This window comes from Acanthochromis polyacanthus, chromosome 20, assembly GCF_021347895.1.
Source record: "Acanthochromis polyacanthus isolate Apoly-LR-REF ecotype Palm Island chromosome 20, KAUST_Apoly_ChrSc, whole genome shotgun sequence".
Taxonomy (NCBI): domain Eukaryota; kingdom Metazoa; phylum Chordata; class Actinopteri; family Pomacentridae; genus Acanthochromis; species Acanthochromis polyacanthus.
Window position 1 is genome coordinate 11,264,231 of NC_067132.1, and position 11,825 is coordinate 11,276,055.

Below are 11,825 nucleotides of genomic sequence, written 5' to 3' on the forward strand. Positions count from 1 at the left end.
AGATGCCTTACAAAGGGAAGAAGCTGAGCATGCTCATCTTTTTACCTGAGGTGATAGAGGATGATACAACAGGTCTGGAGAAGGTAGGATACACAAAAACAAATGTTTATTTTTCAATCTGTCTGTCTGGACCCTGAAGTCCCCACAATTACAGGAGGCCTCCATGAGTTAGTGTGCCGTAGGCCCCCACCTGGAATAAAAGCAAAAGCACACACACACACACACACAAATGCAAATATGCAAATGGACACATCTAACAACTGACACTGTATCCACCCAGCTGGAGAAACAGCTGACCTATGAGACATTTGTGGAGTGGACTCATCCAAACAGGATGAAAAATACTGAGGTTGATGTCAGGCTGCCTCGATTCAAGATGGAGGAGACATATGACCTGGAGAACGTCCTGACCAGCATGGGCATGGTGGACGCTTTTGATGTCACGAAGAGCGACTTCTCTGGTGAGACATATGGAAACCCCACATGAGATATTTATATAAAAGAAGTACATTCAAAGGAAAAGGTGTCAGCAGTGTCTGTTTGTCCTGCAGATCCTTTCAGGCCTTTCTTACCTATCAGTGTCCACTTCTTTGATATTACGTACCAGTCTAAAACATGGTGTCAAGAGCAGGTCGACAGCTCTCACCAATCGCACTTCAAGCACTTTTTGCACTTACTAAAGGTTTTTCCTTTTTCCTGAATTCTTGCTTGTGTTGTACGTTGCTTTGGACAAAAGCGTCTGCTAAATGAAATTGTAGAATTGTAGACTCGGGTGAAGGCAGGGGACACCCTGGACAGGTCACCAGTCTGTCGCAGGGCTACATATACAGACAAACAATCACACTCACATTCACACCTACGGGCAATTTAGAATAATCAATTAACCTCAGCATATTTTTGGACTGTGGGAGGAAGCCGGAGTGCCCGGAGAAAACCCATGCATGCACAGAGAGAACATGCAAACTCCATGCAGAAAGATCCCAGGCCCACCCCGGGATTTGAACCGGGGATCTTCTTGCTGCAAGGCGAAAGTGCTAACCACTTCGACACTGTGCAGCCCCGGAAATAATGAATAGCACAAGTAAAAAAACTGCAGAAAATGATGGATACTAAACACCAAAATTTTGCAGTAAATGATGGATGTTATAGCTAAAATACTGCAGTAAATAATGAATGCTACAGGTGAAATATTGTTGTGAATGATGGATACAAAAACTGAAACACTGCATTCAATGATGAAAATTAAAGGTGGAATATTGCGGTAATTGATGGAGAGGACAGGTGGAAAATGCAGAAAATGATTAATGACAGGTTGAATACTGCATTATTACATTATTGAGGCCTGCAAACATCCAGAAAACATCCAGAAAGGCCAAACATGTGCTGAAACACTGAACTGTAGATAACTGGAAGAAACTACTCTAAACAGAGTCCAAGTTTGAACTTTTCATTTAACATCATTGTGTTTATGTCCGCAGAAAAGCTGGAGAACGCTTTGATGTTAAATGCATCACAGTGAAGCACGATGGAGATTCCATTATGGTATGGGGTCCCATTTCTGGAAATGGCATGGACAGATTAGTTAAAATGGATGATATCATGAACAAGAAGGTCTATCAAAACATGTTGGTGCATCATGAAATTCCTCCTGTAATAAACCTGATTGGTGAAGGGTTCATTTACCAAGAACATAACGACCCCAAGCAGACCTCAAAGCTGTTCAACTAAATGCTGGAACATACATGACATGTTGGTGTCAAAGTCACATTTGAACTCTGTCAAATTCCAGGAGAGTCTCTAGGAATCCTCTTCTGGATTTATTCTCATCCAGCTCAGTGTGGAAATGTCACGGGTGGTGGAGGTAGAACCCAGGCGCAGATACCAACAGGTAGGCAACAGGAGTTGTGGTGAAAAAATAGGGTTTATTTAACCAAAATTCAAAACAGCAGACACTCACAAGGAACTAGTACTCAAAACAATACAAATCTTCTAAAGGGAGGAACCAGCTTAACAAAAATCCAGAATCCTCTAGCAGCAAATAACACAGGGGACACGTACTCACAAAAGTAATAATCCTCAAACACAGGAAGGAACCAACTGCAGCAAGTCCAAAAAACACCGAGTCAAAAAAGGAGTTGAGTCCACAAAAGAAAAACTAATGGAGTCCAAAAGCAGAAGGATCCAGGGGGTAAATCCTCAGAAGTCCAGTGTTGGGGGAAATCAGAAGGCGAGAGGGGTAAACTGTATATAAAAACAGTCTGAGCTGTGACGCTCCCACACACAAAGAAGGGAGCAGAGGATATTTAAACTGAAAGGGAAGGCAGGTGAATAGCGTTTGCTGATTGCTCCACAGCTGAGTCGCATAGCACAATTAGGTGTCCTGCAGCAGGCGATCAGCTGGGAGCGAGAGAGGGAGACAGGGAAACAAAAAACCAGGCAGGAGCTGCAAAAGCATCCAGCCAGAAGCAGGAAACAAAAACCAGTCAGGAGCTGGACGGCTTCCTGACAGGAAAAGAGAAGGAAGAAATAAAACAAACAGATGGTCGCAGCTGAATCAAAGATGACTGATTTATTGAATGAAGTCGTTGAGTTAACACAAATCAAACAACAGAGGTGACAGAAAAAGAAGTAACGGAGGGTGACGGGTGCTACTGAAAAGAAATGAAGAGAAACGACTAGAAGATTTCTGACTGCAAGTTACCACCAAACTGAACTCTCCTATGTTGAGCAGATAAAAGTCCAAATGAAAACCCTGCTTGGACTCACCTACACTCACTGCCCACAACTAAAGCTAAAAACAGGAGAAACATCTGCTGTGGAATTTTCAGAACATTTCATCTCAAACAAACAGTGGATCTGAACATGAAGTTCATGATGGAGGTCTGGATTCAGAATTCCATCCTGACTGACAAACTGACCAGTTGGACAAATACACTTTCTGTCAGAGAGCAGGAACTGAGCTGATGTAACCACATGTCAGCAGAAAACTGACTGATGATCATCAAACAACTAACATGTGCTGGAAAAGTCCTGATTAAACACCTGAAGGCCCTGAGTGTTTTTTACAAGCGGAGTCAGGATGCGTTTCATCCTGAAACTTCCTGCACACTCTGCAATCTGACATCAACCTCCAACGGATCAAGTCAACATTAACTGAACTTCTCCATCATTCACAGTGTGGAGCTGCAACACTAAACTATACAGGAACAACACACTTCATACTGGTTCCTAGTCCACCTCCCAGTAACATAGTCCAGTCACAGTCTCTACACACCAGCTGCTGCTGCTTCAACCTCTGGATCATCAGGACACATTTCATCCTCTCAGCACAAACACCGTCCTGATCAGCATCACTTCCATCTGCAGAGAGAAGAAGAACGATCAGAGGAGATGGATGAGTTTGATCAGCATCAGGTCTGTTTCTCAGCACATTTCACTGCAGTCCACCGTGGAAACAAACTGCTGACAGTCATCAAGCTTCATTACTGCACAAACGCTTCACTCATGGATTTACTGCTGCTCCATTTAAACCAACAGTCTCTGAGTGTCCATCAACATCTCATCTGGTCCTCAAACATCAGCTGACAAACCAACACGGAGGCTGGCAGTCAACACATCTGGATCAAAGCACACACGAGGACACACATCCAGATGTGAGTGCTGGACCTGAGCACAGCTTCTGCTCTGTACAAACACCTCATGGTTCCTACATGTGATGATGCTGCTGCTGTCAAATAAGAGGCGCTGGTTTGCAGGCTTCAGTCTCACTGATCTCAGAGCTGTGACAAACATCACACCGATCAGCTGATCACTGTTGAAATGTGACAATAAACAGTGAGATCACATCTGATGGACACTTTGATGAAGGAGGACCACTATCTCTGCACATCTGGAAGGCTGTCAGCTGGAATCAGCTTTATTTCCTCAACGCATCAACACAGCAACAACAGTTGGCTTCACATACACTCAAACAAGCTTGTGGCTCCTCTGATTGGCTGACTGCTGTCTCTGTGTTTCTGTCTCCATTCTGCTCTCACAGCTTCACTGAGAAGCTGCAGGTTTACAGGAGACACTGGATCTTTGCTTTGATACTGACGGTGGTTAGTCTGGTGGTTAGACTGACAGAACCTTCTACTGACCTCAGAGTCTTCAGGATGCAGTCTGGACTCTTCACAAGATCTAACAGATGTTTCACTGATGAATCCTGCAGGTTGTTCCTGCTCAGGTCCAGATATATCAGATGGGAGGGGTTGGACTTCAGAGCTGAGAGCAGAGAATCACAGCTGATCTCTGACAAACTGCATTCCCTCAGTCTGAATAAAGAATAAAAGTGTATAAAATCATGGATGATCCATCAGATGTGTTCAGGTTCTGAATGTGCAGATCAACATTACTTTGTCCTCATCAATCAGCTTTTCTCTAAAAGCAGCACATTGACTTTGTCCTTCTCTTATTGTGGATCATCATCATGTCAGCCTTCTACACACATAATCCACATGTCAGCACAACATTCATCCACCTATTCATGTCCACACATCAGTAACATGCTGCATCATCAACAGGAACAGGATCAGTCAAATAAAATCAACACAAACCAAAGAAATGTTTCGACTTCACTCAGGAAACTTTGTCTCTTCAAACTGATCTGAGTTCAGAGGATCTTCTGGATCCAGATGTGACTCTTCATCTCAAATTACAAACATTCATTTACTTTAACAACTAATACTCAACATTTTAGACATTTTGTGCTACAAACACAACTTCTCACAGAACAAATTGAATTTAGAACAAAAAACAGAACATTTGAGTCAGAGCAGATTTACAGCTTCATGGATGGAAGTTCTGTTGAACTTAAATGAGCTCGAGTTGTCATTAAACACATCAGATCTACAACAGTAACAGACAGTCAGTGAACTGACCTCAGAATCTTCAGAATGCAGTCTGGACTCTCCAGAAAACCACTCAGATGTTTCACTCCTGAATCCTGTAGGTTGTTGAAACTCAGGTCCAGATGTTCCAGATGAGAGGGGTTGGACTTCAGAGCTGAGACCAGAGAATCACAGCTGATCTCTGACAAACTGCAGTCCCACAATCTGAATAAAGAATAAAAGATGTAAGTTTAGGACACAAAGATCCTGCTTGAAATTATTCAGAGTTTCATCATGAGTTCACCCCCCCGTCGAATCGCCACCTTATCACAGTGGAGGGGTTTGAGTGTCTCAGTGATCCTGGGAGCTATGTTGTCGGGGGCATAAGCCCCTGGTAGGGTCTCCCAAGGCCAACTGGTCCTGGGTGAGAGACCAGACAAAGAGCGATTCAGAAAACCTCAATGACAACACAACATGGTGAAGTTGCTACCTCGCCCGGGTTAGAGAGACCGGGGCCTTCCCCTGGAGCCAGGCCTGGGGGGGGAACTCGTAGAAGAGCGTCTGGTGGCCGAGTCTTGGGGTCCCGTGGGGCTCGGTCAGGCACAACCCGAAGAAGAAACTCGGGGCCACCGCGAAGTAGGCCCACCACCTACAGGGCAGGAAGTCGGGGTCCGGTGCTATGTTCACCGGGCAGTAGGCAGGAGCGGGCGCCTGGGCGTGCCGCCCCCTGGTGGCGTAGACTAGCTCTGGGGATGTGGAACATCACCTCACTGGTGGGGAAGGAACCTGAGCTGGTGCGGGAGGTGGAGCTATACCGGCTAGATATAGTTGGGCTCACCTCCACACACAGCAAGGGTTCTGGAACTAGAATCCTGGAGAGGGGTTGGACTCTCTCCTACTCCGGAGTTGCCCAAAGTGAGAGGCGCCGGGCGGGTGTGGGGATACTTACAAGTCCCCGACTGAGCGTCGCTTTGTTGGAGTTCTCCCCGGAGAACGAGAGGGTCGCCTCTCTGCGACTTTGTGTTGCGGAGGGGAAAACTCTGACTGTTGTCTGTGCTTATGCGCCGAACAGCAGTTCGGAGTATTCGGCCTTCTTGGAGTCTCTGGGTGGTGTCCTGGAAGGGGTACCGCCCAGGGATTCCATAGTTCTCCTGGGAGACTTCAACGCTCACGTGGGCAACGATGGAGAACCCTGGAGGGGGATGATTGGGAGGAACAGCCTGTCCGATCTGAACCCGAGTGGTGTTTTGTTATTGGACTGTGATAGTCATAGTCTGTCCATAACAAACACCATGTTCGAGCATAAGGTTGCTCATAAGTGTACTTGGTACCAGAGCACCTTAGGCCAAAGGTCGAGGATCGACTTTATAGTCATATCGTCAGACCTGCGGCCGTATGTTTTGGACACTCGGGTGAAGAGAGGTGCAGCGCTGCCAACTGATCACCACCTGGTGGTGAGTTGGATCCGATGGCGGGGAAGACTGCCGGACAGACCTGGTAAACCCAAACGTGTAGTGCAGGTGAACTGGGAACATCTGGCGGAGGACCCTGTCCGTAGGGTTTTTAACTCCCACCTCCGGAAGAGTTTCTCCTGCATCCCGGGGGAGGTTGGGGACATGGATTTTGAGTGGTCCATGTTCAAAACCTCCATTGCAGAAGCAGCTGCTAGGACCTGAGGTCTGAAGGTCACTGGTGCCTGTCGTGGAGGCAATCCAAAGACCCGCTGGTGGACACCAGCGGTGAGGGAGGCAGTCAAGGTGCAGTCGTGGTGGGGAGGGTTTTCGGTTTGGGGGCCTCAGGATCGCATCTCTGCTTTTTGCGGATGATATGGTTTTGTTGGCGTCCTCAGACTGTGACCTACAGCACGCACTGGAGCGGTTTGCAGCCGAGTGTGAAGCGGCAGGGATGCGGATCAGCACCTCCAAGTTGGAGGCCATGGTTCTCTGCCGGAAACCGGTGGATTGCTCCCTCTGGGTTGGGGGGGAGTTTCTTCCCCAAGCGAAGGAGTTCAAGTATCTCGGGATCTTGTTCACGAGTGATGGGAAAATGGAGTGTGAGATGGACAGGCCGATTGGTGCAGCATCAGCAGTAATGCAGGCATTGTACCGGACCGTCGTGGTGAAGAGGGAGCTGAGCCGTAAAACGAAGCTCTCGATTTACCAGTCCATCTACGTTCCAACCCTCACCTATGGTCATGAGCTTTGGGTAGTGACCGAAAGAACAAGATCGCGGATACAAGCGGCCGAAATGAGCTTCCTCCGTAGGGTGGCTGGATTCAGCCTTAGAGATAGGGTGAGGAGCTCAGACATCCGGAAGGAGCTCGGAGTAGAGCCACTGCTCCTTCGCATCGAAAGGAGCCAGTTGAGGTGGTTTGGCCATCTGATTCGGATTCCTCCAGGGAGACTTCCTCTGGAGGTTTTCCGAGCACGTCTGTCTGGGAGGAGACCCCGGGGAAGACCCAGAACTCACTGGAGGGATTATATATCTCGTCTGGCCTGGGAACGCCTCGGGATCCCCAGGAAGAGCTGGAAAGCGTTGCCGGGGGGAGGGACGTCTGGAACGACCTGCTTCGGCTGCTGCCCCCGCGACCCAGCCCTGGATAAGCGGAAGAAAATGGATGGATGGATGGATGGATGGAGAAGAAGCTTCAGAATGTCCAAGTTTACAAAATGGAAACTCCAAACAACTGAAGCCAACAGGATGCAGCTTCAAACAGTACAACAGAAGCAGAGAAGAATAAAACAGACGTTACCATGAAGATCCTCGGTGTGGATCAGTAGAACATCAGCCTGATGGCTGCAGTGAAGAGTCACCACAACTTTACATCACATTCATCTCAGCACACAAACAAAACATGACGTCTTACTCCAGAGTCTTCAGGATGCAGTCTGGATTCTCCAGAAAACCATTCAGATGTTTCACTCCTGAATCCTTCAGGTTGTTCCAGCTCAGGTCCAGATGTTCCAGATGGGAGGGGTTGGACTTCAGAGCTGAGACCAGAGAATCACAGCTGATCTCTGATAACCAGCAGTAAAACAATCTGAATAAAGAATAAAAGATGGAGATAAAATCATTATCATAATGATCCATCAGATGTGTTCAGGTTCTGAATGTGCAGATCAACAATACTTTGTCCTCATCAATCAGCTTTTCTCTAAAAGCAGCACAGCGACTTTGTCCTTCTCTTATTGTGGATCATCATCATGTCAGCCTTCTACACACATCATCCACATGTCAGCACAACATTCATCCACCTATTCATGTCCACCCATCAGTAACATCTGCTGACCACAGTCCACTCTTTCATCCAAGGATCAACATCAAATCTCTTCATTCTTTCATTTATTCCATCACCTTCTTTGTCTCATTCACATCTTCCAGTGTGTCTTCCAACAACAGTCACGCCATCTGTACATTACAGAGGGATTCTGATTCCTGCTGTCCACACTGACTATCCACTGCTCTCTTCCTAACACAACTCCACTAATCAACTTCCACACTGTTGACAACGAAACTCCTCTTTGATTTCCTGAGGCTCCACTGCAGCTCAACACAAACACTGTGGAAATGCAAACATACTGACTGGATCTGTGGAAGTCACACTGCTGAAGCCTCACATCACTTTCACATCAGCTTTACATTCACACACACAGCAGGAGTGTGGATTCTGTCCTCCATCTTGGAACTCTGCAGTCAGCTGATCAGAGGATTTACTCACACTTCAACAATCTCAGACATCTTCACAATGTTTTCAGGAAAATATTCCAAATTTATTAACAACAAACTCCAAACTTCAGTCAAGGATTTGACTTGAATATATTGAAAAACCATCAAGAGTCAGTGAACTGACCTGAGAGTCTCCAGTTTACAGTTTGGACTCTGCAGTCCAGCAGAAAGATGCTTCACTCCTGAATCCTGCAGGTTGTTTCCTCTCAGGTCCAGTTCTATCAGATGGGAGGGGTTGGACTTCAGAGCTGAGGCCACAACTTCACAGTGACTCTCTGAGAGTCCACAGTTATAAAGTCTGTCATGACACATAAATTACAAAACATGTTATTATGAAAAAGGACACTTTGTATTTCCTTCATCCATTTGATAGAAGAGCATTTGGACGGGTTCTGTTGGACATTTAGTTCTTCAGCCCATCTTCTCTGACTGTTTGACATCAAACTGAATTCTCATCAGCCTCTCTCACACCTGCACACTTTCAATCTGGAATAATTAGATCTATAATCTTTGTGTTTAATCTGCAGATGGAGGACAGAAGATGGACTTCCATTCAGACTTCCATACTGTCCAGTCTGCCAGTGTGATCTGATCCCACGTCTGACTCCACAAAGTTATCGGGAGAACATCTGGATCAGAAGAACGTTTTCCATCTGACTGGTCACAAAGAAATATTACAAAACAATTCAAGAAAAACATCACAAATTACCAGAAATAAATGAATTCAAAATCAACTCAAAAATAATAACAGCAATAATTCCATTCAATCAATTCTCCCAGACATCAGGAATGATTCAGATATTACATTCAACTCAAAAGAAGAGTAAAAAAAAATAATTTCAAAGCTGTATGTCTGATTATATATGATGCTTCCAGAAGCTCCTCATGTAAGAATAACTGATGCTGTGATAAAACCTGGACAAGAACCTCTACAGTTCTTCATGCGTTTCAGCAGATCTGCATATTTCCTCCATCAACCAAAGAAAGAAACTCACAAGAAGAAACTGTCTGATGGAACAATTATCAGAATGAAACAGAAAAACTGTCATCATTCATTTAAAAGCTTTAAACAACCAACTGAAAAATGCACATTTTCACAGTTTCAACATCTGAGACGAAACACAGCTGACATGGAAAGTTAGACATAAACAAGTGGAACACTGAGAAGAATGAGTATTTTCGAGTGAGAACATCTGAAGAACTCAACTACTGACCTACTCTGATCATGTTCATCACATCTGGACTCACCGAAACTTTCTGCAGTTCCTCACAGCTGGAATCAGTCTCAGTTTTCCCTCGTTTGATATACTGTACGTATTCAGGTTCAATTCATCCAGAACCTCCTCTGACATCAGCAGCATGTAGGCCAGAGCTGAGCAGTGGATCTCAGAGAGTTCCTTCTCTAATCTGTCCTCTGACTGCAGGAACTCTTGGATCTCCTGATGAACTGAGAGATCCTTCATCTCCATCAGACAGTGGAATATGTTGATGCTTTTGTCTGGAGACATTTCATCACTCTTCATCTCCTTCAGGTTGATGATGACTCTCTGGATCATTTCTGGATGATTCTCTGTCTGACCCAGCAGACCTCTTAACAGTCTCTGGTTGGACTCCAGACAGAGGCCATGAAGGAAGCGAACAAACCTGTCTAGGTGACCATTTTTACTTCTCAGGGATTTCTCCATCACTCTCTTCAGGAACACATCCAGAGTGCCTCTGTTCTCGTTTTCCCAGTCTGTTCCCAGGAAGTCCTCCAGAACCTTCTCCTTCCTGTTGCTGTAACAGTGGAACATGTAGACTGCAGCCAGAAACTCCTGAACGCTCAGATGGACGAAGCAGAACACCTTGTCCTGGTACAGTCCTCTCTCCTCTTTAAAGATCTGTGTGAACACATCTGAGTACACTGAGGATGCTCTCATGTCGATGCCACACTCTGTCAGGTCGGACTCATAGAAGATTGAGTTTCCTTTCTGCAGCTGCTCAAAAGCCACTTTTCCCAGAGACTCAATCATCTTAATGCTGTCTGGACTCCAGTGTGGATCTGTCTCAGCTTCTCCATCATACTTGACCTTCTTGACTTTGGTCTGAACCACCAGGTGGTGGATGAACATCTCAGTCAGGGTTCTGGGCAGATCTCCTCCCTCTCTGGAGACAAATGTCTCCATATTGCCCTCCAGCAGCTGGAACACAGAAATGTGTCAGGGAGTCCATCAGAGCCAAATCATGGAGCCAAACATCAGATCCATGTTGGACACACTGACAGTCCACTGGTCTTCAAAGAGCAGCATGGAGACACCTGAACACAACGGATGAAGACAACTTGTTGTCCATGAACTCACCATGAATATGGAGTCCAGGTGATGCTGCTGGACAGACTGAGCTCTGGGAACCTCTGAGTTCTGCTGCTCCACTCTGTGGATCAACATCAACAGTTAGATCTCAGTACATCTGTCCACACAGACAAATGACATCAAATCAAATGTATTTATAAAGCCAGTTTAAAAACAGTCTGAGCTGACCAAAGTGCTACACATGCTGACAGATAGGCATAAAAGAATTATGTGCAGACAGACAATTTAAAAATATACATGCAAAGACAACACAAAACTAGTAAAATCAATGAGTAAAACAAAATTACGCTGTATAAAATACTACAACAGGAAAACGAGCATAGCAATGTGTAAGATCAATTTTTCAATAAATATGTATTTTGAAGACCATTGAGAGCAGCCAGAAGCCATTGAAAACTTGACCATCTTGAGGCTTTTCTTGAAAATATCATCAGATTAGAAGAGGAAGGCTGTTCCAAAGCTCTGGACTCTAACCCGACTGCAAAGGTTCCACCTCCCAGCAGCCTCAGCTCATATGAGGCTTTGATGTGGAGAAGGAGCAAAGAATTTCAGAAATGCTGCATCATTCATTGCCAACCCAGATGCCAACCCTTGCATGCCCTTATACATAAAACCAGCTTAAAATCAATCCTGTAATTAACCAGTAAACAGTCTTGGCATCAGAGGACAGGTTTAAAGCTTTTCATTGTTTTGGTGTCACTGAAAAGTTTAGCAGCAGAATTCTGCACCAGCTGCAGACCAGACAGTGAGCATTGACAAATAACCACGTAAGGTAAGTAACAGTAGTCTAACATGAGGAAACTAGTGCAGTCATTACAGTCTTCACATCTTTCAGACAGAGGATGGACTTCAGTTTGGTTATGTTCCTCAGGAGAAAGTA

The 11,825-nt window shown here is 45.5% G+C and overlaps 1 protein-coding gene across 1 annotated transcript; it reads right to left on the bottom strand.

Moving 5' to 3' along the window:
• Nucleotides 1-2,632: 2,632 nt before the first annotated feature.
• Nucleotides 2,633-10,387, bottom strand: LOC110970710 (ribonuclease inhibitor-like). Its single transcript, XM_051940442.1, has 5 exons — nucleotides 9,843-10,387; nucleotides 8,719-8,892; nucleotides 4,920-5,093; nucleotides 4,140-4,313; nucleotides 2,633-3,360 (listed from the first exon to the last, which is right to left on the bottom strand). Exons 1-5 carry the CDS (start codon nucleotides 10,385-10,387, stop codon nucleotides 3,351-3,353), a joined length of 1,077 nt encoding a protein of 358 aa, XP_051796402.1. The 3' UTR covers nucleotides 2,633-3,350.
• Nucleotides 10,388-11,825: the final 1,438 nt, after the last annotated feature.